Source organism: Monodon monoceros, unplaced genomic scaffold (genome assembly GCF_005190385.1).
Source record: "Monodon monoceros isolate NGI ecotype Baffin Bay Population unplaced genomic scaffold, NGI_Narwhal_1 Super_Scaffold_11, whole genome shotgun sequence".
NCBI lineage: Eukaryota > Metazoa > Chordata > Mammalia > Artiodactyla > Monodontidae > Monodon > Monodon monoceros.
Window position 1 is genome coordinate 122045755 of NW_021703767.1, and position 27969 is coordinate 122073723.

The following is a 27969-nucleotide window of genomic DNA, read 5'->3' on the forward strand; positions in this document are numbered from 1 at the left end:
CAGCACCTATAGATGGACCTGGGAGGGCAGGGTCTGAGTATGAGCATTAATCCTGGGGAAAGGGAGAAGGTCAGTGCATGCAGGGAGCCACGGGGAAGATGGCATCCCAGAGGCCAGAGTGTACCAAGGTCTTGCAGACAATCTGCCATATTGGGTTTAGGTGCAAGGAGCAGAGAAGGAGGTGGACGAGGCGACCGGCAGATGTTTTCAAATTTACACATTCATTCAATTGAAACATGCCAAGCACACTCCATGGACCCATCACCTAATCCTTATAATAAGGAGTAGGTATTACTCTAGATTAAAAAGAAAAAAATAGGTGAGAAAGTAGGAGTTCAAGGAAGTTAGGGATTCTGCTGGATCCACACAGCTAGTAAGTGGCAGGGCTGGAATTTGACTCAAACTCAATTTTGTATGACTCCTAAGCCTAAACTCTTTTTTCTTGCTCTGTAGAGGATCAGCTGAAGGAGTACAGCAAGAGATTAGCAAAGAGAACACAGAGCTTCTGTGGTGTTTTGATTCCAGAGTTGTCAGATATCTCAGAAAGTAAAGGGTTTACAGCATTTGTATCAATACACATCAGTTCCTGCATTTTCCCAAACACATAATCACATCAACAAGGTGACCAGTCAGCAACAGTGGCAGCAAAGCCACAGTGGAAGGCGAGCAGGCTTTGAAGAGTTGAGGTTGGGCACATCTGATGGGTGACCTTGGGTAAGCTACCTCACCTCTCAGACCCTCAGTTTTTTTATCCACCAGTGGGGACTTACTAGTGCTTTCTCAGAGGACTGTAAACATCCATGTACATAAAGGGCCTCCTTGCAACAGTGGCTCTTAAAGTTTCCTCCAGGAAATGACATAAGGCACTTCCACTCACATTTAATTGGCCAAAGCAAATCACATGGCCACACTTTACTCCAAGGAAGAGTGGTCCTAGCATCTATCTGGGAAGAGGACAGAAATACTCAAACACCCTAGTGACCGTTCTTTCTCCCACACTCTTTAAAAAAAATCTTTCTTTCTTTCTTTCTTTATTTTGGCTGCATTGGGTCTTCATTGCTGCACGCGGGCTTTCTCTAGTTGCGGCGAGCGAGGGCTACTCTTTGTTGTGGTGTGCGGGCTTCTCATTGCAGTGGCTTCTCTTGTTGTGGAGCACAGGCTCTAGGCACGTGGGCTTCAGTAGTTGTGGCACATGGGCTCAGTAGTTGTGGCACATGGGCTCTAGAGCCCAGGCTCAGTAGTTGTGGTGCACAGGCTTAGTTGCTCCGCGGCACATGGGATCTTCCTGGACCAGGGCTCAAAACCGTGTCCTCTGTTTTGGCAGGTGGATTCTTAACTACTTTGCCACCAGGGAAGTCCCTCTCCCACATTCTTTTAAAATGAACGTATACTTTGGTTTGAAAAGCATTTTTGTGGTATAGCTTTTAAATAAATTGTCATCAGGTATAATATTAGAACTTCTATTTATGGAGTGACAATGTCGTCTTCAGATGTGGCCTAGGTGGATATTGAGGAAGGAATCAACTCCCAGAGAATGGAGTCAAGGATCACAAAGAACATGTCCCACCCCTAGGGTAGGGGCCCTTACAGCATCTGCCCAGAGGGATTTCAGAATTGCTGTGGACCAAAGACTGCTCTGTTTCTCTAACTATTCCTCTTACGTAGTGGAAATGTTTTTTGGTTATTCTGCTTCATTCCACTGTTGTATAGTGTGTGTGTCTGTGTGTGTGTGTGTGTGTGTGTGCACGTATGGAGGGGGTGATGGCTGTGGTGGTAGCAAATACTTCTTCTTGTTAGTGTATAGGTCTCCAGATCGAGTGGAGCCGCATCTGGGCCAGATATAGAGCCTCCTATGCATCTCAACCCAATGAAAAGATCATCAGGAATCACTCAGAGAACCTGTACATTGAGCTTGGAGCCAGTAACAGGTGGGACTTAGAGTTTGTCTCATTTAGAGAAGGGTGGCTATATTTTTAATGTGGGAAGGGCAGTCAAACGAACATCGCTGACTAAGTGGACAGACCATAGTGTTCATCAGTGTCGTTCATAAAATATTTCCAGTTTTTCTTCCAGACATATTGTAGATTTCACTTCCAGGCTTTGTTGGAGTTAGGTGTGGCCATATGACTTGCTTTGGCCAATAATGTGTGAGTAAAAATGATTGGTGTCACTTGTAGGCAGAAGCTTTAAGGGCTTGTGCACCATCCATCATGCTTTCTTTTTCTTCTTTCTCAGCGTGCAGCAGTGTGGCTGCTCTGTCTGCTTGGGAAAAGCAGAGAGGAGCCCCCTCTCTTCTGCAGTGAATATGAAGTGAGAATTATTTTAAATAACTGAGAACTGGGGCTTGATTGTCACTACAGCACAACTTAGCCTATTCTAACTGATCCAAAGAGATCATCTTAATTCTTTATAAAATCACTTTATTTTGGTGGGGCTGGTCTGCCCAGTTGGCATGTAACTGGGAAAAAGTGGTTTCAACTGGCCTTGTTAGAGTTTGGGGCAGGTTTCCATTGCAGGCTGGGGTGACAGGGATCCAGATGTGGTCCCTGAGGGCCTCTAGGGAAGAGTAGTGGTAAGGTTCATGGTGAGGACATGACTGGGGCCCCCTTATCTTTTGGGCAGCATCCAAGCTATGTTCCGGAATATCCACGGGCTGACTGGGGGTGTCCAGCTGGGGCACTGAGCCACACAAGAGGACCATCGCTCCAGCACAGCTGTGTTTAGTGAGTAATGATTCCTGTGCAACCTCTAAATCTGTGCCTTGCTATACTAATTAGTTTCATGGACTCTTGCCAGATGACACAGTCTTCCTTTCCTGTTATCCTGGGGAACTCTGCAATACTGAGGAAGCTCCTATCACATTCTACTGAAATGTCTGAGAAGCTTTCTACTATCACGTGATGTACGTCAGACTTCAAGTAGGTGACTTCTGCTCAAAAACACACTCTCTCACTCAGGCATAAAAAAGAATGAAATAATGCCATTTGCAGCAATGTGGACGGACCTAGAGATGATCACACTAAGTGAAGTAAGCCAGACAGAGAAAGACAAATGTCATATGATTGGTTTACACGTGGAATCTAAAAACAAAAGATACAAATGAACTTATACACAAAAAACAGAAATAGACTCACAGACATAGAAAACAGACTTATGGTTACCAAAGGGGAAAGTGGGGAGAGGGATAAATTAGGAGGTTGGGATTAACATATACACACTACTATATATAAAATAGATAAACAACAAGGACCTACTGTATAGCAGAGGAAACTATACTCAATAGTTTGTTATAACCTATAAGGGAAAAGAATCTGAAAAAGAATATATATACACACACATATATATCTCTGAATCACTTTGCTGTACACCTGAAACTAACCCAACATTGTAAATCAACTATACTCCAACTAAAAAATATATACTCTCTTCTGTTGCCTCATTGGTCCCAGTGCAGAGGGGCCTATGTCTCCCCTAGAGGGAGCCAGCCCTGTGAAGACTTACTCTTATACCCTAACCCACCTTTCCCCTAAGCCCCCATGGCGAATGGTCAAGGCCACAGATCTTAGTAACTTTCAAAGAATCCATCAACACGAGTTCGAGTCATCTCAAAGTGCTAACCTGCTTATTTGGGGAGCATTTTACTTCCCCTCTGCTCTCCCATTGGTACTTCAAAACACCCCAGCTGCTAAGGGGGCAAAGACAAAGATGCCAGCAAATCTGAGTGGGGAATAGAGAGGCTACCTGCATGCTCAGAGGGCTGGTTTTCCTGCCTCCAAAGAGATCAGCCTGGGTGCAGGGACTGGAGGAGGGGCAGCAGCAGAGGAAATGAGGAGGGAGCAGAGACCTTCAAGCGAGAAGGCAACAAGGAGCCTCCATCCCTGGGGAGCAGGGAAGGGGCTCAGAGCTTAGCAGAACTTGAGGGTGGCCTCTCGTGACTTTGAACCTATGCGCGATCCACCCGCTCCCTCCGTCCCACATATTTGTGAATTCCCGGTATAGAGGGTTGGGGTCTTGGACAACTTCATTGAGAATAAAGAGAGATCCTTGGCTCCTGACCTGTGTAGCAATCAACAGAGCCAACTGGCAATTTTGTTATAAGATTCCACATTCAGCCCCACACAGCCCCAGTTTGAAACCGGATAAGGTTCCAGAACAATAAAAGGCCATAGCAACTCAGAGGCAACCTGAAATTCTCATGTTTATCTCAAATCAACATCTGGTCTCAAGCCAAGTGCTTTATTATTATACAAGCGTAGTGCCTGGATTCATCCTTATTTTTATAAGTCCTGTTTTATTAGTAAGGGATAGAAAATTTTCCTGGCTGATTCTCATACCACTTGCTTTGCCCTTTTCTCTGCCAGTATCTTTCATGGACTGTACACAGATGGGTCAGGAAGAAGGTCTGGACTTAGGGTTACCTTGCCAACAAGCGCCGACCGTAAGTTGCATGGCTATGTGAGATGGATGAATGGGCCAGTCGTTGGTCACCAGGTATGGTTCATACGTTGCTCCATCCATGTATAAGGTAACCACAGGAAACTCCACATTGATGACATAGTAATGCCATTCTTTGTCACAAATCTAGCGGAAAGAAAGAGAAGCAACACTTAAAATTGAACATGCAGTGAAACATCAAACAGACTGTTATTCTAATTATGAAAGACGGAGAAGCGACCTTTAGATCAACAATGTTTATTGCAAAGAACTCAATGAACATAATGGTTGATATGCACTGAGGTTATAGAAACTCAAATCAAACGTGATGGGGCAAACCATGGAGTAGAGAAACACCTGAGAAGCTAATTATCAGGCAAACATTTGGCTATCGGCAGATTATCTTGGTCACATAATTACCAGCTCTCTAGGCTGGCAAGTTCTTGGGGGACAGGTGGAGGTGTCCGCTTAAATTTGCACTGTATCAAGTTTTTCTTAGTTTTTCAGTAGAGAGAGAGTAAAATTAAAATAGTTTTTCTAAGCTCCGGGATGGATGGAGCTATAAAAAGAAGGATGCTAGATTGGAAGTAGAAATGAAGAAGAAGATAGAGAAGGGGCAGAGGAAGGGAAAGAGAAAGAAGAAAATAGAAGAGGAAAAAATTAGGAGTTAGAAAGGATCAAGGAGAAAGCAATGACCATGGGAAGAGGAAGAAGAATGAGTTTCAGAAGAATAGGAACCTCCCCCCCTGCAATTCCTTTGTCTCTAGATTAAGGCTTGTCTGAGGAGCTGTTGTAGTCTCACCCTCCCTTCAACCCAAGCAAAATAAATTCTGAGACAGACAGTCTGCCCAAGGGGACTCAGTTTTATCCTTCCTTAGAGTGCCTGGGGAGCTAGAGAAGAACAACAAGTGGGTCCTCCTGGCTGGACTCAGTGCACAGCACTTTTGCACTCATGTCCCCTCACAACTTTTGCACCTGTGATTTCTGGTCTTAGGCCTGGGAATGAAAATCTAACCTTAATGGGTGGGTAGAGACATTGGGGGCCAGGATAAAGTCACAATTCCTGACCTCAAGATGCTCAACTCCCACAGCATCATGCAAAATAGAAACCAGTATGGCACGTCTTGGGAAAAGCGATAGGAAGCATAAAAGGTGACAAGGCTGGGGATGGGAGCCCCCTCCCTCCGGCCCCCTAAGCAAGTGTCTTGGAAGTCGCATTAGGCTCTCTCTCCTCCCCACTCCCTCTCCCTCAAATCCCTCTGTACCCTGTGGAGTCCACCTCGGAAGTGTCTCTCATCTGTGTCCTCTTGTCTCCATTGCCCCTGCCATCTGTGGCAACGCAGACAGATGAGTTCTGCATGAAGGTGACCCCAAGTGAGGACATCAAAGTCCTCCCTACACCCCGCTCTGGGTTAAATGTGCTGTTTCTCATGAATAGATAACACAAAAGGGATGCTAAATGATCTTTTCCCTTTCATTCTGGAATAAGATTTTTTTCCCCTTAATGTTCTTTTTATACGGTTCTGTCTCATGTCTCAGAAAATTGCTTCTTTTGAAATCCATTAACCTGATAAAGCCTGATGAATATTTTAGGGGCCCTTGGAAGGTAAGCAGGAGGGGTCCAGGCAGATGTCTCCAAAATCCTGTTACACTTCACTGAGTGTACAGCTCAGTACCTGATACATCTCACTAGAGGTCCTAACTCTATTTACACCCACCTCCTGCTTGATGCCTGAGACCAGACACTGGGCTGGGTACAGGGATCTTGGGGTGGGTCTCTGACCCAGGTGAGGCTGACCTAGGGGTGTAGGTGTGGCACAAAAGAAGATCTGAAGACACAGTCTAGGGGTGATGAAAGAGTGGGGAACTAAGGAGAGTTCTGAATGAGGAAGCATCTAATCCAAGGAGACCCGATGCACGCTGGACTTGGGGTTTGCAATCACGGATGGCCAGTCAGAACATCCTGGGGATGGTCTCTGAGGCATCAGGAAACCTCTGACCAGTCCCAGGGTGGAGAGCGGACAGATGGCAGTGCCGTGACCCTGTCCACACCTCATGCCCTTTGAAATACAGGCAGAACACAATCAGGCAGCACTGGGGGGCTCCCCTGCCCAGGCCACCATCACCACTCTTCCAGTGGCCTCCCTCTCGGGCCTGGCTGCCATGTTGAATCCATGCACTGGCTGACTCTACATCACTCTGCATCCGCCGTAGCTGGATGGAGGCTGGTTCTCTGGCCTGCTTTCTTTCACAACACTTACAGCATTTTTGTAGGACAATACAAAAAAATTCCAAGGAGGAAGCAAAATAAGTCCGTAGCTTCACAGGAGTAGCAATCCCTGTCAACGTTACAATCTTCTCCTAGGCATCCCCACATCCCCCAGCTTTTCTGAAATGTGCTCCATGAACAGCAGCCCTTGTGATGTCCCACCTAAAAACAGTGATGTCCCACCTTAAAAAACAGTGAAGCCTTGGTTTTTGTTTTTGTTTTTTCATTTCCCATGTCATTAGCCTATCCAAGGTTCCCAGCAGCCTCAAAGTATACACCTGTAACAATTTTTCAACCTTTTGGGAAAACGGAACTTTTCTATTTATAGCATTCCTATAAGCATCCCATGAAACAAGAGTTGGGAAAGGTCTATTTGGAACACACTGTACATACAACTTGAAAGTTTGCTTATCTCACTTAACATCAGTATTAAAATGCCTTTACTGTCTTCATTTTACATGGCTGTATAATATGGATACACTACATGATACTATACTATATTTTATACTTCATTATTCCCTTATTCTCAGGTATTCATTGTGTACCAGCAATTACAAATGATACCACAATGCATTTCTTTTTGCACAAATATTTCTCTGCATTTCTGATTATATCCTTGGAAGAGATTCCTGGAATGGAATTACTGGATCAAACGTTGGAGGTATTTTTGAAGGCTCTTGACAATACATCATCCAATTTTTTCCTGCAATAATTTGTGCTTATTTATACTCCTGCCACACAGTGTGAGACTGCTCGTGCACTGTACCTTTACCACATTGAGTATTTAAAAAAATAGAAAATCCTGGCAATTTGGAAGGGGGATACGTTCTATCTTATTTTAATATGGCAATTTGGAAGGGGGGTACGTTTTTATCTTATTTTAACACGGGTCACAAAAGATGGCAAGATTTATATTTTCCGAGGTCAGAAGGTAGGGCCTTCTGGGAGTGGGGAGCAGCCTGAGCTGACCTAGAGGTAGTAAAGGTTGGGAGCTTCCCCAGTGAGCTCCTAACTCGGCGTCCAAACAGAGGCTATCAGTCAGACTGGGCTTACTCCTGCAGACTTCCTGCACCAAGTAATCTATGAAGGCAGCTAAAGGAAACGCCTAATTAGGGTTTCATATATGTGGATCTATGATGAGAAAGAGACCCTCATTAACCCTCTGCAGGGACAAACGGTAACTGAAAAATGATCAAGCCAGGAGGCAGCAAAAATAACTGTGTCAAGGCAATGGCTCCACCATGAAAGGAGGAAATTAGGCAAAGTGACCTTTCCTGGGGGGAGAGAGGAACTTTCATTGCTGAGTGTGCATGAATCCCTGGGGAACCCAGCTGGCACCAGGCATGTCCAATGCCATCCGCAGAGACAATGCCCAAGCCCTCAGCTGGACCAAAGACACTTTGCCCTCTGGAAACCTGCAGGTGTTTTCCCGCGGTGTCTGGTGGCCGCTGCTCTTTAGCTGGGGAGTGAATCAGAGACCGAGGCCCAGGGGCAAACGCTGGATATCCGCCCAAAAGGGTGGGTGGCAGGGACAATGCCAAGGAGGTCTGAGTTGGGAGCAGGCTGGTACTGCAGGGTTGACTTGGAGACTGGGGAAGCCTCCCATGAGAGGGGAGGAGATCAGGCTGCCCACAAGTTGGTCCAAATGTCCTTGAATGGGCCACACTGGAAGTTCTGAGTTGGTTTTCCTAGGGAGTCAGGTATTTTTGAATGCAGTTATTCAATGTGAGATACGTTTACCTATGAACCGACGTGCGAGGGAATGTACTAAGGGCTGTTTGGGATGCAGCACTTATCAGATACATGCTTTGCCTGCAAGATTTTCAATCTGGGGCAGGGCGCGGTGGTGGTGGTTAGGTATCAAATACACAGAAGACTCAGATGCAATCGGAATTGAGATAAGTCTTACAGACAAGGTGCAAAGCACTGTGAGATCCAGACTTCTGGTTGGGAGAAGGTGGCATTTAGGGTGGCTAAAACTGTTAAGATTTCATTAGGAATAGACTGGCAAGGGAAAATTCCAGGAAAATGGAGCAGAAACCTTTTATTCCCTCATTCATCTGTCCTTTCAATTGGCAAAGAAGCTAGTAGGTTTGGGGCAAATGGAGATTCACTCATTCACTCACTCCTATAGACATTTACTAACTGCATATCCTGCTTTTTGAAGAAAAGAAGGCACCTGCCCTCATGGAGCTTCCAGTTCAGACACAGAATTGACAGAAAAGCTTGTAATAGTTGTGACTCACGGCCACAGGTCTGTGCAAGGCACCAGGGTGATGCCGTGGAGGGGGCGGGCGTCTGATTGCACTGGGAGGAGGGAAGGAGCACAGACACAGAGCTTGGAGGGGTCACGTTGGTTTGGGCAAGGTGAGGAGAGGCAGATGAGGCTGCAAGGATAGCTTGGAACTGAGGCCCAAGGACTCGAACAGCTTTTCTTCTGTAGGCAACAGGACTTATGGGCATTTGGGGGCTGCAGGAGGATGGTCGTCACAGCAGCAATCAATCTTGGAACAAGCTTCTCAATGTCAAAGCAGCTTTTCCTCTCCCTTGTACTATTTAATCCTCACTGCAACCCTGTAAAGCAGGAGGACCAGTTCTGTCTTGGGCAGAAAATTATTAGAAAATACAGGGAAAGAAATGACATGGTTTCTAACCTCAAGGCGTTGCTATTGGATGTTAAGTGAACCACAGCCCCATGGTGGGCTTCCCCGCTTGGCCTCTCTTCTTTCCATTCCATACACAGCCACTGGCTCAGCTTTGCATACAGACTGCCAAATCAGGATCTTGAGCAGATACTTATCTTCTGAGCGATGGACTCACATGTCAAATTGCCCCTGAATGGTCCACTAGATGTTCCACAGGCACTTCAAACTCACCATGTCCAATATTGAGCTCTACAGCCCCGTGCTCCAGCCCTGCCTGCTCCCTGTTCTGTGTTCCCTGCCTCAACAAATGCTCCTTCATCCAATCTGTCATCCAAGCTGGGACACTGGGCATTGCTTTCGACTTCCTCCCTCTGTCCCTCCCTCCAGCTAAGTTACTGCCAAGTTCTGATGATGCTTCTCTTGTCCACTCTCACCTCTTCACCCTCGCTCCTACTCAGAACTTATAATACGTACTAGAGAGGGGAAAGGCTGAGAAAGTGTGTGTGGGACAGGCTGTTGCAAGATGGAAAGCATTTCAGCAGGGGGAGCGGGCCAAATGTAGCAGGGGAAGGGTGGGAAAGCTTTGGTATGAGTGGGGGGGCAGACAGAATGAGGGGCTGCCCTGGGGCTGAAGGCAGCCACAGAGTGTGGTGAGCAGGGCAGCCAAGGAGGGGGTGGGGCGTCCACGCAGGTCAAGCCTGGGGGTCACGGGTTGGGTGTCACATCTGCTTTAGGAATTTCTGGGGAATTATGTTCTGGACTTTGGGAAAATACGTAAAGTTTCCTAATCCTCAATTCCATCTGTACAGTGAGGATAATAATAGTACCTACATCGTAGGGTTACTGTGTGAAATGAGCTAAAATAAAGCACCCCCAATGCTTAGAGCATATTTTCAACCTGAACAAACCTGGAAACTCTTTTCCTTTTCCAAATACATTGAGATGCTGCACAAACTATAACAACAACAATAACAAAATAAAACAAAAATAAGAGAGTTAGAAAGGCTCAGGCTATCAGCCATGGTTTCGAAGCCCACGAAAGTGAGGAATGTCTCAGGTCCCCTGTGCAAAGAAAACTCGAGTTGGCATGTCTGCATAAAGCCTGGGACTGTCTGAAGCCTGGGTCTTGGGACAACCACTGACATCAACCTAAGGATGCTGGGAGGAAGCCAGCCAACCTCTCTGACACGTGTCTCCTCTGAGATGTTACACACCCAAGCCTGCTCTAAGCATGCGCATTGGCTCCAAGTGTAAACAGCCCACATGGTGTGGAAATCCAGAACTCAGACACTATAAAAATGCATCCTTGGGAGTTCCCTGGTGTCCATTGGTTAAGAATCCGCCTTCCAATGCAAGGGACGCAGGTTGGATCCCTGGTCAGGGAATTAGGATCCCACGTGCCGTGGGGCAACTAAGCCTGCGCACCATACCTATTGAGACCACGTGCTCTGGAGCCCGCGCGCCACAACTATAGAGAAGCCCATGTGCCACAACAAAGAGCCCTCGAGCCGCAACGAAAGATCCTGCATGCCGCAACTAAGACCCGACACAGCCAAAAATAAAAATAAATAAATAAGTAGATATTTTTTAAAAAAATGTATCCTTGAAGTCTTTAGGCCTTTATCAAAGACATACTCAAAACCTCTGGACAGACGTGTGCCCACAACCTAGGGCATGAGCAGGACAATTCCTGCCGGAGATGAGCTCAGAGTAAACACTGATAAAACAAAGAGGGAACAATCCTTTGCGTGTGTGAGAAAAAGCATCAAAACTCACATTCCAGGAACCAGAGAAAATGGAGCAATTGGAAAGGGGTTAGGGGAAGGCAGGTTTGAAAAAGAACCAAAGAGAAATGTCAGAAATAAAAGATATAGTTGTTGAAACAAACAAACAAAAAATCGAGAAAGCTGACAAAAGAGTTAGTGAATTGGAAGAGAGATGAGATTAGAGCAAAATGAAAAATTTGATAAAGCAATAAAGAGAGATGAATTCTATGCATGATAGAAGGATACATTCCAACCATCATCCTGTCAGATGTGTGAGGCCAGGGGTGAGGCTAGTGGAGAGCAGTGGGGCTGGGATCCTGAGAAACTTGTACACCACGCTAAGGAGTGTGTTATTTTAGTGCCTTGTGTTCTAGAAAGCTTTTCTTTATTGCAACAGCCTTATCAAATGTTAGATTCAGATGACAATGGACACATAAGCTACATAAGCTCCTGCAGGGTAGGTCAAAACTGACCTGGAGAGCTCCTGAAATGGAGAGCTATTGAACCAGGAGGACAGAAGGCATGCAAACTGGGTTCTCACTGAGGACTTGCAAGGCCATCTGCCCTCAGGCCACTGTTTTGGAACATTAGAAAGATGAAGTCTTGGTTAGTGCCAAGATCAACCACATGCCAGAGCAAAGATGCCACTCTTATTTGCAAATCTATTTAAGATTTCCCCAGGAGGTTGCCTGCACTTCTGAACTGGCAGGGAGAAGTTCAGTGGGTTTTCAGCAGTAAGTGTTTATGACAGCTCAGAAAGCACCCGCTGGGCCTCCTGTCAAAAGGCAATCGACAGATGAATGAATAAAGAAGATGTGGCACATATATACAATGGAATATTACTCAGCCATAAAAAGAAACGAAATTGAGTTATTTGTAGTGAGGTGGATGGACCTAGAGTCTGTTATACAGAGTGAAGTAAGTCAGAAAGAGAAAGACAAATACCATATGCTAACACATATATATGGAATTTAAGAAAAAAAAAGGTCATGAAGAACCTAGGGGCAAGATGGGAATAAAGATGCAGACATACTAGAGAATGGGCTTGAGGATACGGGGAGGGGAAGGGTAAGCTGGGACAAAGTGAGAGAGTGGCATGGACATATATACACTACCAAACGTAAAATAGATAGCTAGTGGGAAGCAGCCACATAGCACAGGGAGATCAGCTAGGTGCTTTGTGACCACCTAGAGGGGTGGGATAGGGAGAGTGGGAGGGCGGGAGACGCAAGAGGGAAGAGATATGGGGATATATGTATACGTATAGATGATTCACGTTGTTATAAAGCAGAAGCTAACACACCATTGTAAAGTAATTATACTCCAGTAAAGATGTTAAAACTAAAAAAAATTTAAAAAAAGCAACAGCTGACTCAGGGCAGCGGAGCACAGGGGAGCAGGAAACATGAAAGGTAATCTGAGTCAAACAGACCACCCCCATTTGCAATTTGGTTGAGGAACATTCGGACAAATCTTCAAAACCATCCTGAAAAACTGTTCTCGTAATTTGTGCTTGGAGAGTGTAAATCAAGAATTTCTAGCACCCCGGATCTACACTCATCCATGGGGAGAGAAGACACACTGTTATTAGGCAACAATGATTTACCTGGTACTCTGGCACCATTCTATGATTTTTGCCTACATAACCAACTCACTGGACCAGCTGGTTTCTTCCTTCCCACCACCCCCCAGCATGACACCCTGGGAAGATCCCTTAACTTTCAGGCCTTACTAACGGGCCTCATTTCCACTTAGTGAAAAAGTGCACTTCAACTGGTCTCTCATCCAGGCCAAAGCTTCTCTTGCCCAGGCTTGGGCTAATTGGCAAATTCTGCAAAGCCCCACAGAGGTAGGGTTGCCTGAGTTGATGTGCGAGCCAGAGGTTAGAGCACAAATCCTGCTCTCAGTGAAGTAGGGACTGTGCATTCCAAGGGCTCTGTGTCCTGCAGGAGGTGTAGGCTGGACAGGACCAGCCAATGGATATGTGGCCCCTCACTAGCCATCACTCAGGAAAATGTTCTCTGCAGACCCTTTCAGGCTTCTTTCCCAACTGGGTTTTGTAAAACACTGTCCTGCAAGATGTACCATGAACAATGGCTTCCAGAGACAAGAATATTTTGGAAAAGTTTTACTGAACACAGTAAAACAGATTTCTTTTTGCAAGGTGACTCAGAACTGTGGTTCTCAGAGTGTGGTCCCTGGACCAGCAGCATCAGCATCACCTAGTGCTATGAACTGAATGTTTGTGTCCCCTCAAAATGCATATGTTGAAGGCCTAACCCCCAATGTGATGATGTTTGTAGGTGAGGTCTATGGGAGATAATTAGGTTTCGATGAGGTCATGCAGGTGGGGCCCCCATGGTGGGATTAGTGCCCTTATTAGAAGAGGAAGAAAGACCAGAGTCCCCTCCTTTTCTTTCTGTCACGAGAGACAGGGAGAAGGCAGCCATCTGCAGCCCAGGGAGTGGGCCTTCACCAGCAATCGTATCTGCAGGAACCTTGATCTGGGGCTTCCCAGACTCCAGAACTGTGAGAAAATAAATGCCTGTTGTCTAAACTGCTGGTCTGTGGTATTTTGTTATAGCAGCCTGAGCTAAGACGTTGAGGAACTTGCTAGACATGCAAATTCTCAGGCCCCACCCCAGACCCACTGAACAGAAACTCTGGAGGTGGGGCCTGGCAGCTTGTGTTTCAGCAGGCCCTCCAGGTGATTCAGATGGGCTAAGTTTGAGAACCTCTGCCTCAGAGAACTTAATATGCTAATGTGGCAGATAGAATAGTCAGTTTGCCGAATTTTCTGACCTCATTTATTTTATTTTCCTGTTGGGCACCTATGAACATCACCTGCAACAAAAAATATCAGAAGACACATGGTGTGAGATTCATTCAGTTCATTCAACACAGGTTGATTGAGCGCCCACTATGTTCCAGGCACTTCTGGGCACTGGGAATGCTACAGTGAACAAAACAGGAAGATTTCCGCCGGTGTTTCCCACTGTCCACCATATGCCACCGTCTCCCACCCCGCCACTGCCCGCATCCCTCCCCGCCGACCCTAAAGCTTTCCTGCCTCTGATCACTCATTTCTCCCAGCTTCCCCAATAAGCATTAGGACTCCCTTGCCCCCCAAAACAAAAAGCCTCTCAAGCCTGCCCAGCTTTTTCACTCCTCCCTGGTTTTGGTTTCCGGGACATGCCATGGAATTCATATGCAGACATTTTCCTCCTGAATTTCCTGAACAGCTGACATCTGTCAGGGCCCTGGGCCTCCGATCTGAGCCTCGGAGGCACGGCCTGCCTGTTGCACTTTGTAAGCAACCATGTACAGAGTGAGTCCAATATTTTAACAGGCCGGGAAGCACATGTCTTCAATTAGACAGTTAGGAAAGAGACTATTTCTCCTCTGGTGCTGTTTCCCTGATCGTAATCAGGTGGCACAAAGACCAAGCAGATCGCTCGGCTCGAGAAAGGGGGTTGAAATGGAGTCCCTTTAGGATGGGGTTGAGGTGTTTACAATCTCATCCTGTGGGTGCAACCCCCTCCCGCAAAAGACTGTGAGCTTCTCGAGGTATGGTTTAAGGGAAATGATGGCCACTTGACAATTACTGAACGAGTGAATGGTTACAGTAAAAGCCAGCAACAGTGGAATTGGTTCCTCTAGAAAAGGGTGACAACCCTAATCTTGGATTCCAGCCTCTAGAACTGTGAAAAATAAATGTCTGGTTTTTTTTAAAAAAAAAAAAGAAAGAAAGAAAAGGGTGACAAGAGTCCAGCTCAGGAAGCTGGAGCATGGTCATCGGGATGAGCCCATATGTGTGTCAAACACTTGGAATCGGGCCTCCCTGGTGGCGCAGTGGTTGAGAGTCCGCCTGCCGATGCAGGGGACACAGGTTCGTGCCTCGGTCCGGGAGGACCCCGCATGCCGCAGAGCGGCTGGGCCCGTGAGCCATGGCCGCTGAGCCTGCGCGTCCGGAGCCTGTGCTCCGCAACGGGAGAGGCCACAACGGTGAGAGGCCCGCGTATCGCCAAAAACAAACAAACAAACACTTGGAATCCTGGCAACCTCATCAGGTTGGCAGCACAAGAGGAAGGATTGCAAAAGCTCAGCAGACATGGAGAGCTCTGGAAGGTGGGAGCCTCATGGGGTAAAGGAAGGAGGGTAAAAGTTGTCAGATATGGGTGAGTCCCAGTATGACTCTGGCCAGGGAAGGGTCCATGCCTATTGCTCAGTCCTCCCCGCAGCCTCTGGCTTTGATGCCCATCCTGGGAGCATCAGCACATCCTTGCAGTCCCACTGAGAGGCAGTGGTTTTGGAGTGAGCCAGCTCGGTGGAAATTTCCCCTCTGCCCTCTTACCTGGACTTGGACCTGGGGCAAGTTTCTTACACTTGCTGAGTGCCAGTTTCTTTATTTGTGCAATGGATAGAACACCCATGTTGCAGGAAGATTTGATTATGTATTCAATGGATATTTATTGATAGCAGTTATGGGTCAGGAATTATTCTAGGTGTTGAGTATAAAAAGTGAGGAAAAATAGACGCAGTTCCTTCCCTAAGGGAATAGGCAGAAAATAAAACGCTCGCATAAATAAATGTAACATTATATCTGAAAGAAATACTATGAAGGGAAGGTACCAGGTGCCATATGAGCCCATAATTGGGAGGTTTACCTAGTTATGGAGACCGGAAGTGATGGTGAAGGAAAGGAGGCAGGTGAGGGGACCAATGGGGTAAGAATGTTCAAGGCAGAGGGAATAGTGCAGGCGGTGGCCCTGTGGCTGGAGCACAGAGGGTGAGGAGACAGCTCGTGACAGGGTGGGCAGAGAACCTGGCAGCGCAGGTGTCATGGGACCATCAGTCTCTGCCCTTCTCCCCCGAACTCCTTGCCCCCAGGAGCCTTCCTGTCTCCTCAGACTGGGCTCTGTGCTGCCTCAAACCTGTGGAGGTGCCCATTCCCCACAAGGTGCTCACCCCTCAGCCCGACCCTAGAGAGGGGCTGTAGCATGTTCAATGCTGACGCTCTGGAATCAGGCCTCGTGGGTTCAAATTCTCATTTGACTACTTTCGGGCTATGGGAGAGCAAAATGTGACAGGACAAGCAAGCCACACCCCCTCTATGCCTCAGTTTCCTCATCTATAAAATGGAAATGATGACAATAGTAACCACCTCAGGAGTACTGCATTTATATGACTTAGTACCTATAAAACAATTAGAACAGCGCCTGACATAGTGAGTGCTTAAGAAAAGTAGGGGTTATGGTTGGTGTTTGCCTGCCCCTCATTACCGTCAACCACTTCCATTGTTCCTGGCATGAGCTCTCTGCCCTCCCCGCATGTGGTCCAGGACGTGCCCAGCCCTCCTGTGCTGCCTCTCTCCCCACCATGCCGCCCAGGCTATTCTGTGCCAGCCCACACCATCCCCGCCCACCTCCACCCTCCCAAGTCCCTCTCAACACTCAAGGCACATATGTAATCCAGCATATTCCAGTAGCTACAGTGAACTAACTTTAATACTATGCTCTATTTAATCTGATACATCCATTTGTCATTTCAACATGTAATCAATATTAAAACTTAGATATTGTACATCACGTTTTTCTTATGAAGTCTTTGCCATCCATTGTGCATGTCACACTAACAGCACATCTCAGCTCAGACTAGCCACATTTCAAGGGTTTGACGGTCACACATGGCTGGTGGCTATCTCATTGGTGAGGCCAGTCCTTGACTCTTGAGATCCACGAGGTCAAGGACCACGTCTGTCTCCGGGTTCTTGGTAAATGTAGATCGCATGAGTGAGAGCATGAATAGGATAGGTGAACAGCTGTCATGTTCTGCCAAGCCCTCTCTGCTCTCCCCTGAGGCCTCTTCCTCTGTTACTGGGCACACAGCCTTTCAGCCATGATAGGGACCAAATCCTGGGTACCAAGTGCCCATGACCTTTCTAAAAATAAGGTGAGGGGAGCGCTTAAAAGACCTGGAATCCCAGCGAGCACTATACGGAGAGATATGCAAAGAAGGAGAGGTGGGTGGCAAAGATTCACACTGTGTCAAGGAGGACAGACCCCATCCTAGGGAGCCCTCAGGCTCCTGCCTTCAGGTAGAGAGGGAAGAATGGATGTCTGTGAGGAGCTGCAGAAGAGCAGATGGGAGGGTCCTCTGGAGCCTTCGACCAGCCTTCGGGCCCAGAGAATATCAGGGACTCGTTCAAGGTGAAAGAGCTTGTTAGTGGCAGGGCTGGAGCCCAGAACTCCTGTTTCCTGTCATTAGGTGCCTTTGGATGTTATCTCTTGGCAAAGATGAGAATGAATCATAGGCTCTTTGAAGGGGACCCCAGTATATTGAACAGGTTGCTGAGACGCAGCTAACTATTCAATAATGTATTTGAAGAAAATTAATTTTTCATCCTGCCAGTCAGAATATTGAGGCTGGTTGTCCAGAAATACAGAGTCTGACTTCTCCTTGCAAGTTAAAAAAAAAAAAAGGAGGCATCTCAGTGGATATCTTTAGAGAAACATAATTATAGTTTAGTTGATATATATCTCGGTGTGAGTGAATAAAACTCCTCTGAATAATTCAAATAAGAAATTCTGCCCCTTTGGAAAATTGAGCTGATCTTGAACGGAACTGGTTAAGTGTGTCCATCTCCAAAGACACAGCACAGGACAAGTCAGCCAGCATGTCCTACATCTCAAATCTCGCCAAGATTTCCTCAGGTGTTGGCTCTGTAAACCAGGTGCCACATGGCTAACCTGTCTCACCTTCGGCCACATGCCCACCTGGTGTGTATCTGTCAGCTCTCTGGCAGAATAGCTGAGACATGTGTGCTTTCCAAACGGAGAGGCTGAATCTCCAGCACGGAGGCTCCACCGTGTGGGCTTCCCACACTGATCTTGCTCTGGTGGCCTCTGGAGTGCCTGATTATAATTACAGACTGTCAGTGGGCCTTGGCTGTGAGCATCACATGGTTGCTCCAGAAAAGATCCATCCCTGCCACAAGTGGATCACCTGTTCCCCCCTGCAGAGAGATTTCTGTAGAGAGGCCTATTTGCATTTCACAGGGACCTCCAGGGAAAACGTGTGAACAGGCTGCCTCAGCTTGGAATTCCACAGCAAAGAAATTGGGTTCTTTGTTTGCCATTAAGTTTGGAAGAATTTGTGGAAATCTTTAGGGAACAGTTGTGGTTTTAAATCCATTAGCACATCCAAGGTCTTAAGACCAGTCTGTTAGGGAGACTTGCCATGTGGAATTTTCACACCTGGGTTTTAGTCTCATACAAAGCTTTGGGAACAGTTTAGGATCCAGCAATATCTCTTCTCCTTCCCCACTTCCCCTGCAACCCCCCCAAAGAAAACACCCAAAGAAACACAAAATCCTGCCAGCACCAACCTTCCCTGGCTTTGGAGAGAAGTGGGGTGCTCTGACCAGCTCCAAGCCCAGGGTAGTCACTCAGCGTGGACTTCTGAGCACTTATAGGGTGCAAAGCACCTGCTGGTTCCAAGCTTGGGTCTGACTGTAGATATCAGAAAATACAAATGGGCTACCACATTAACATAGAGAAGTGTGGCTCATTCATCCTGGCTTCTATCCAAGCTACACTGTTCAAGGACCAGGTTTTACAAAGTCTTCAAACAAGACTGGGAAGGTGTAAGTCCACAATTCTGTGTTGGCCTTTGTATTAGGCTGCTAGGGCTGCTACAATGAAGGACCACTCACCGGTCTTATAAGACCAAGAACTATTGGTCTTACAGTTCTGTGGGCTAGAAGTCTGAGATCAAGGTGTCGGCAGGGTTGGTCCTTCTGAGGGTTCTGAGGGAAGGTCTGCTCCATGCCTGGTGTTGGGTAGCCGCGGGCCCTCCTGGGCTCACAGATGTATCCCTCCAATCCTCCATCTTCACATGGCCATCTTTTGATAAGGACACCAGTCATATTGGTTTGCGGGCCCACTCTACTCCAGTATGACCTCATCTTAACTAATTCCATTCACAACAACTTTGCAAATAAGGTCACATTCTGAGGTACTGGAGGTTAGGACTTTAGCATCTGTTTTGGAGGGACCCAGTTCAACCCCTAACAGCCTTCTCTTGTTCCTGCCATGTTCCCAAAGTGCAGGGCTGGGACGTAGAAAGTGCTCCAAGACTATGCCCAGCATTCCATCCTACCACGCACCATGACAGAAACAGCAAAGTGGCCACATAGGTCACCACTGTGTTTTGGTTTGAGGAACGAAGATTCTTTGAATCCTGTGTAATAATGGTAAACTGTGAGATGTTATAGGTGTTCAGGAAGTACACATAAAAGGAGAATCCCTAATTAAATAATTTAATCCCATTGAAAAGTCTGCACACTATATTCATTCATCATTCATCCATTCATTCATCCATTCAATAAATACTCATGCAGCCTACCATGTGCTAGGCGCCCTGCCTCATGTGGAAGAGGCTGAGGTCCTGCTCGGGGAGCCTGGAGCCTTGGCTCTTCCAGGCCATGCCTCTGAGCTTCCCTCTCTAGTGGTGTGGCAGAAGCAGGGGAAATGCTCAGACTTAAAATCACTTCACAGAGCATTCATTCTTATGCTTGAGTGTGAGTAAGATAATAAGATATATATGTAAATAAAATATTGGTCTCTACTTCTGGTTCCTGACCTAAAAATCCTTGTAAATAAGGGCGCTAGGAGAACCTTTTGTTCTAACGTGTAGTCTCTGACCCCAGTTCCTGACACAGAGCTCCTAAGACCTTGGCGATTTCCTAAGTGACAGGAGCATCTGACACCAAACTCCTAACCCCCTTGGAATCTCCTGTGTGATAGAAATGTCGTTTGTTCTAATGAGGTGACATTTGGTGGATGGAGGACAGTCACCAAAAGGGCCAAGCCATGATGGGAAGCTTGGAATTTTCAGTCGTACCCGCTATTCTATGGCGAGGGGAGAGGGGAGGAGGAATGGAAAAAGAGTTAGTAATCTATCATGCCTACATGATGAAACCTCCCTAAAAATCCCAGTGGGGTTTGGGGAACTTCCGGGGTGGTGAACACATCTATGTACTGGGAGGGGAACACACCCCAATTTCATGGGGACAGACAGTCCTGAGTTTGGGACCCTTCTAGACCTCGCCCTATGTATCTTTTCATCTGGCTGTTCATCTCTGTTCTTTATCTGTAGATTTTACTATATAAAACTTATACACATAAGTAAATGTTCCCCTGAATTCTGTGAGCTGTTCTAGCAAATGATCCACTCCAAGGAAGGGTTCGTGGGAACCCCCGATTTGTAGCTGAGCTAGACAGAAGTGGTGGGTAACCTGGGAACCTACTACTTGAGATCGGCACCTGAAGTGGGAGCCGTCTCCTGTGACTGAGCCCTTAATCTCTGGGATCTGTGCTAACTCCAGTTAGTGTCAGAATTGAATTGAATTGTAGGACACCCAGCTGGTGTTGGACAAAATTGCTTGGTGTGGAAAAGAAAAAAAACCACATCTGGTGTCAGAAGAGTTATGAGTGTGGTATAGTGTGAGAGTTAAGCAAAAGCACACAGGAGAATTTGTCCTACATACACCGAGGCTCTAAGGGAGTTTCTGAATTTAGGAGGTAAGCGGAGGGTGGTGCTGAGGAGAGGGAGGGAAGGCCAAGGACGAGTGCTCTCCCAGGTCCTCATGGACTGCGGGCTGCCTTGCCTCTCCCGTGGCTCTTCCTGGAGATCCTGATGAAGGTGACTCTACCAGGATGCCATGTATGACCTTGGTCCTCAGTCCCTGTGTGAGGGGGAGGTTCTCCTTATGAACCTGCTAATATAGCTGGGTCATGAAAAGCTTTTTCCCTTTGTTCCAAACTCTTGAATAAACTTTTCTTTTTCTTTTTTAGGAACTTCCTTAATAAGTTGCATTTCTCACAAAAGCCTGGGAGACAGACACCCAGGATTTAAGTCACCCCCAACTGGTAGGCAGACTAATGGCCCCCAAAGATGTCTCTACCCTAATCCCTGAAATCTGTGACTATGTTCCCTTACTTGGCAAAGGGGGTCTTCAGAAGTGACTAAGTGAAGGATTTTGAGATGAGAAATTAGCCTGGATGATCTGGGTAAACCCCATGTAATCTGAAGGGTCCTTATAAGTGAGCGGGAGGCAGAAGAGTCAGAGGTGATGTGAGGAAGCAGAGGCTGGTGTGGTGTGAGTGCTGACTTTGAAGAAGGAGGAAGGGGCCATGAGCTGAAGAATGTGGGCAGCCTCCAGAAGCTGGAAAGGGCAAGGAACCCCATTCTCCCCTAGGGCTCCCAGAAAGAACATAGCCCTTCCAACACCGTGATTTTAGTCCCGATTTCACACATCTCCCAGAAAGAACATAGCCCTTCCAACACCGTGATTTTAGTCCCGATTTCACACATCTGACCTCCAAACTGTAAGATAAATTTGTGTTGTTTGAAGCTATAAGTGTGCGGCAACTTGTACAATAACAATAGGAAACAAACACACCCATCTTACCCAACTCATAATCCCTGCTTCTCCAAACACACTGTTGTCTTTTGGTTCTAGGCTCCATTCTGCACCCTGCTTCCATCGCTTGGCCCTCCTTCTCCTACTTCTCCCACCCTGATTGGCCCACCCAGGCCAGCTCCTACCCCTCCACACCCTAATCCCCACACTGCTCTCCACCTCTCCACCCCAGCCCCAAATCCTTCACTGATGCCAGTCGTGGTTGCTCTGGCCCCTGAACGCCCTCAGTATCTTCAGGAGGGTTCCTCACTATGTGCAACCTATGGCCACTTTATATAAACAAACAAACAAGAATCCCATCTACCTAAAGACACTTAAATGGGTGAGGCTGGCCACACACAACGTAGCTCCCCAAAGCCAGGTTTCCCCACGAACTAAACGCTGTTTAATAGGGGCTTGTTTTCCTAAAATGCTGACGGTCTTTGCATTCAGAGGTATGGAATTAGTTGGCCGTGGTTCCAGGCAGTGCTGAGCCTGAGCGATGTGCTCTTCAAAATCTCTGAAATGTCTTCCCAGGGAAAGGCACCCTTAAGAGAAAGCTCCTACTTCGTCTTCCTGTGATCCCCACTCATCAGTGGTACAGTGAGTACTGACCTCTCTCATCTGCTCTGTGCCACTCACTGGGCTAAGAACTTAGCACGCATTGCCTTAATCAGTTCTTCCAACAACTCTTGGAGGTGGTAGTATTATTTTCCCCATTTTACAGATCCGCAGAGGCTAAATAACTTGCCCAAGGTCTCACAGCAAGTCTGTGTCCAGAGCCTGGCTGGAAAGCCTTGCTGAGCGAAGTGTGAGCCATCCATAGGCAGCAGCACCGGTGTCCCCAGGGAGCTGGTTAGAAACTACAATCTCAGACCCCACCCCGACCCTCTGAATCAGAATCTGCATTCTAACAAGATCTCCAGGTGATGGTCTTGCACATTAAAACTGAGTGGCTCTGCTCTAAACCGCAATGTGGTGGTGCTACCACTCAAGAAAGAAAGAACAATCTATTGTCGGATGTGAATTTGAATAGTGTGTCTGGTAAGGGTTCCTGCAGGTCAAGTGGAAGTAGGCACTGTGGGAGGCTGGAGGGCCTTGGGAGAGGAGGTGAGGCCTCTGGAAGCATTCCATTTCATCCCGAAGCATTGAGCTGCAGGTTGTCCCTCAGGCTGGGCAGGGGAGGCCCACTCCTACAGGTTTGCTGGAGGACGGCCTGCAAAGGGTGTTAGAGTGTCAGAGGGATGGGGATGGCTCTTGCAAACACCCCTGTCCGGACCACATCTTCAGTCCCTTAGCCTAAAGAGGAAGGGATGGCAATTCAGGGGAGCTAGTTAGTCAGAAGGAGAGAGAGAGAATAGAAGAAAGACGGGGCGGGGAAGGAGGGATGGGTTGCTTTGGGGAGGAGGGGTCTCATTCACCAGATGTGTTGAGTGCAGGGCCAGCTTTCTCAACAGACTCACTCCATTAAGCAGGGTCGGGGGGGTCTCCTCTCTCCCCAACACTCACGTAGAAGTGAGAGGAATCAGGCTGGTACTCAATCACTATCATGACTGCCTTTAAACCCATTCATTTAGATCTCATTTATTTATTTATACCCACCTCATTCCTCATGAGATTTAGGATTAATCTGTATTAATAATAGATACTTAATAACCATAATTAATGGTGACGGCCCTCCTCATCTTCCATTAATGAAATAATACCTTATTATTTTCAAAGTACCCATCATATTATCCCACATTCTCCTCAGAGTCCCTGGGAGGATGAATGGATGGGTGTTTACGCGCTCAACAAATGAGAAAAGTACATGCTTGAGAAGTAAGGTGATTTCATCAGAGGCAGTTTATGGAGTGGGCAGGGGGTCTCCTGATTTCAGATGGCCTTGCTTCCTTAGTATTTTCTCCAACCCACTAAACCCACATGAAAGCCAAACCAGCAGTAACAACACAACACTAGTCCAATGCAGGCAGAAAAAGAGAGCACACCACCCGACTCTGATTCAGGAACACTTTCCCCGGTTCGACATGATCTGAGCGCAAGCCACATGCGAGATTCACGACTGCAGACTCCTGCTTGACTGGTTTGCTTTGGTTCCATGGTGGGATTGCCTGTATCTATTAGAAAGATTCTCTCTCCCTCACAGATCAGAGTGTATTCCTAATTTTCAAATATGCTTTTCGTTCTTTTTTAATTCATGAATTTTATTTTATTTTTTTAATAGAACAGGTCCTTATTAGTCATCAATTTTATACACATCAGTGTATACATGTCAATCCCAATTGCCCAATTCATCACACCACCATCCCCACCTCCCCACCACTTTCCCCCCTTGGTGTCCATACGTTTGTTCTCTACATCTGTATCTCGATTTCTGTCCTGCAAACCAGCTCATCTGTACCATTTTTCTAGGTTCCATATATATGCGTTAATATATGATATTTGTTTTTCTCTTTCTGACTTACTTCACTCTGTAGAAGTAAGTCTACAGTCTCTAGATCCATCCACGTCTCTACAAATGACCCGATTGCATTGATTTTTATGGCTGAGTAATATTCCATTGTATATATGTACCACATCTTCTTTATCCATTCGTCTGTCGATGGGCATTTAGGTTGCTTCCATGACCTGGCTATTGTAAATAGTGCTGCAATGAACATTGGGGTGCATGTGTCTTTTTGAGTTATGGTTTTCTCTGGGTATATGCCCAGTAGTGGGATTGCTGGGTCATATGGTAATTCAATTTTTAGCTTTTTAAGGAACCTCCATACTGTTCTCCATAGTGGCTGTATCAATTTACATTCCCACCAACAGTGCAAGAGGGTTCCCTTTTCTCCACACCCTCTTCAGCGTTTGTTGTTTGTAGATTTTCTGATGATGCCCATTCTAACTGGTGTGAGGTGATACCTCATTGTAGTTTTGATTTGCATTTCTCTATTAATTAGTGATGTTGAGGAGCTTTTCATGTGCTTCTTGGCCATCTGTATGTCTTCTTTGGAGAAATGTCTATTTAGGTCTTCTGCCCATTTTTGGATTGGGTTGTTCATTTTCTTAATATTGAGCTGCATGAGCTGTTTATATATTTTGGAGATTAATCCTCTGTCAGTTGCTTCATTTGCAAATAATTTCTCCCATTCTGAGGGTTGTCTTTTTGCCCTGTTTATGGTTTCCTTTGCTGTGCAAAAGCTTTTAAGTTTCATTAGGTCCCATTTGTTTATTTTTGTTTTTATTTCCGTTACTCTAGGAGGTGGATCAAAAAAGATCTTGCTGTGATTTATGTCAAAGAGTATTCTTCCTATGTTTTCCTCTAAGAGTTTTATAGTGTCCGGTCTTACATTTAGTTCTCTAATCCATTTTGAGTTTATTTTTGCGTATGGTGTTAGGGAGTGTTCTAATTTCATTCTTTTATATGTAGCTGTCCAGTTCTCCCAGCACCACTTATTGAAGAGACTGTCTTTTCTCCATTGTATATCCTTGCCTCCTTTGCCATAGATTAGTTGACCATAGGTGCATGGGTTTATCTCTTGGCTTTCTATCTTGTTCCATTGATCTATGATTCTGTTTTTGGGCCAGTACCATACTGTCTTGATTACTGTAGCTTTGTAGTATAGCCTGAAGTCAGGGAGTCTGAGTCCTCCAGCTCCGTTTTTATTCCTGAAGACTGCTTTGGCTATTCGGGGTCTTTTGTGTCTTCACACAAATTTTAAGATTTTTTGTTCTAGCTCCGTAAAAAATGCCATTGGTAGTTTGATAGGGATTGCATTGAACCTGTAGATTGCTTTAGGTGGTATAGTCATTTTCACAATACTGATTCTTCCAATCCAAGAACATGGTATATCTCTCCATCTGTTGGTATCATCTTTAATTTCTTTCATCAGTGTCTTATAGTTTTCTGCATACAGGTCTTTTGTCTCCCTAGGTAGGTTTATTCCTAGGTATTTTATTCTTTTTGTTGCCGTGGTAAATGGGAGTGTTTCCTTAATCTCTCTTTCAGATTTTTCAACATTAGTGTATAGGAATGCAAGAGATTACTGTGCATTAATTTTGTATCCTGCAACTTTACCAAATTCATTGATTAGCTCTAGTAGTTTTCTGGTGGCATCTTTACGATTCTCTATATATAGTATCATGTCATCTGCAAACAGTAACAGTTTTACTTCTTTTTTCCAATTTGTATTCCTTTTATTTCTTTTTCTTCTCTGATTGCCGTGGCTAGGACTTCCAAAACTATGTTGAATAATAACTGTGAGAGTGGACATCCTTGTCTTGTTCCTGATCTCAGAGGAAATCCTTTCAGTTTTTCAGCATTGAGAATGATGTTTGCTGTGGGTTTGTCGTATATGACCTTTATCATGTTGAGGTAGGTTCCCTCTATCCCACTATCTGGAGAGTTTTTATGATAAACTGGTGTTGAATTTTGTCAAAAGCTTTTTCTGAATCTATTGAGATGATCATATGGCTTTTATTCTTCAATTTGTTAATATGGTGTATCACATTGATTGATTTACGTATATTGAAGAATCCTTGCATCCCTGGGATAAATCCCACTTGATCATGGTGTGTGAGCCTTTTAAAGTGTTGCTGGATTCTGTTTGCTAGTATTCTGTTGAGGATTTTTGCATCTATATTCATCAGTGATATTGGTCTGTAATTTTCTTTTTTTGTAGTATCTTTTTCTGGTTTTAGTATCAGGGTGATGGTGGCCTCATATAATGAGTTTGGGAGTGTTCCTTCCTCCGCAATTTTTTGGAAATGTTTGAGAAGGATGGGTGTTAGCTCTTCTCTAAATGTGTGATAGAATTCACCTGTGAAGCCATCTGGTCCTGGGCTTTTGTTTGTTGGAAGATTTTTAATCACAGTTTCAATTTCATTACTTGTGATTGGTCTGTTCATATTTTCTATTTCTTCCTGGTTCAGTCTTGGAAGGTTATACCTTTCTAAGAATTTGTCCATTTCTTCCAGGTTGTCCATTTTATTGGCGTAGAGTTGCTTGTAGTAGTCTCTTAGGATGTTTTGTATTTCTGTGGTGTCTGTTGTAACTTCTCCTTTTTCATTTCTAATTTTATTGATTTGAGTCCTCTCCCTTTTTTTCTTGATGAGTCTGGCTAATGGTTTATCAATTTTGTTTGTCTTCTCAAAGAACCAGCTTTTAGTTTTATTGATCCTTGCTACTGTTTTCTTTGTTTCTATTTCATTTATTTCTGCTCTGATCTTTATGGTTTCTGTCCTTCTGCTAATTTTGGGTTTTGTTTGTTCTTCTTTCTGTAGTTCCTTTAGGTGTAAGGTTAGATTGTTTATTTGAGATTTTTCTTGTTCCTTGAGGTAGGCTTGTATAGCTATAAACTTCCCTCTTAGAACTGCTTTTGCTGCATCCCATAGGTTTTGGATCGTCGTGTTTTCTTTGTCATTTGTCTCTAGGTATTTTTTGATTTCCTCTTTGATTTCTTCAGTGATCTCTTGGTTATTTAGTAACGTATTGTTTAGCCTCCATGTGTTTGTGTTTTTTACATTTTTTCCCTGTAATTCATTTCTAATCTCATAGTGTTGTAGTCAGGAAAGATGCTTGATATGATTTCAATTTTCTTAAATTTACTGTGGCTTGATTTTTGACCCAGGATGTGATGTATCCTGGAGAATGTTTCATACGCACTTGAGAAGAAAGTGTAATCTGCTGTTTCTGGATGGAATGTCCTATAAATATCAATTAAATCTATCTGGTCTATGGTGTCATTTAAAGCTTCTGTTTCCTTATTTGTTTTCATTTGGGATGATCTGTCCATTGGTGTAAGTGAGGTGTTAAAGTCCCCCACTCTTATTGTGTTACTGTCAATTTCCTCTTTTATACCTGTTAGCAGTTGCCTTATGTATTGAGGTGCTCCTATGTTGGGTGCATATATATTTATAATTGTTATATCTTCTTCTTGGGTTGATCCCTTGATCATTATGTAGTGTTCTTCCTTGTCTCTTGTAACATTCTTTATTTTAAAGTCTATTTTATCTGATATGACTATTGCTACTCTAGCTTTCTTTTGATTTCCATTTGTATGGAATATCTTTTTCCATCCCCTCACTTTCAGTCTGTATGTGTCCCTAGGTCTGAAGTGGGTCTCTTGTAGACAGCATCTATATGGGTCTTGTTTTTGTATCCATTCACAAGCCTGTGTCTTCTGGTTGGAGCATTTAATCCATTCACGTTTAAGGTAATTATCGATATGTACTTTCTATGACCATTTTCTTAATTGTTTTGGGTTTGTTTTTGTAGGTCCTTTTCTTCTCTTGTGTTTCCCACTTAGAGAAGTTCCTTTACCATTTGTTGTAGAGCTGGTTTGGTGGTGCTGAATTCTCTTAGCTTTTGCTTGTCTGTAAAACTTTTGATTTCTCCATCGAATC

The 27969-nt window shown here is 45.4% G+C and overlaps 1 protein-coding gene across 1 annotated transcript in view; it reads right to left on the bottom strand.

Moving 5' to 3' along the window:
• The window catches only part of CLSTN2 (calsyntenin 2), a 636354-nt gene that overhangs the window by 36138 nt on the left and 572247 nt on the right, over positions 1-27969 (bottom strand). The window contains exon 9 of the mRNA XM_029214625.1: positions 4419-4581. Coding sequence (XP_029070458.1) covers positions 4419-4581 — 163 coding nt within the window. The remainder of the gene's footprint in view (positions 1-4418; positions 4582-27969) is intronic.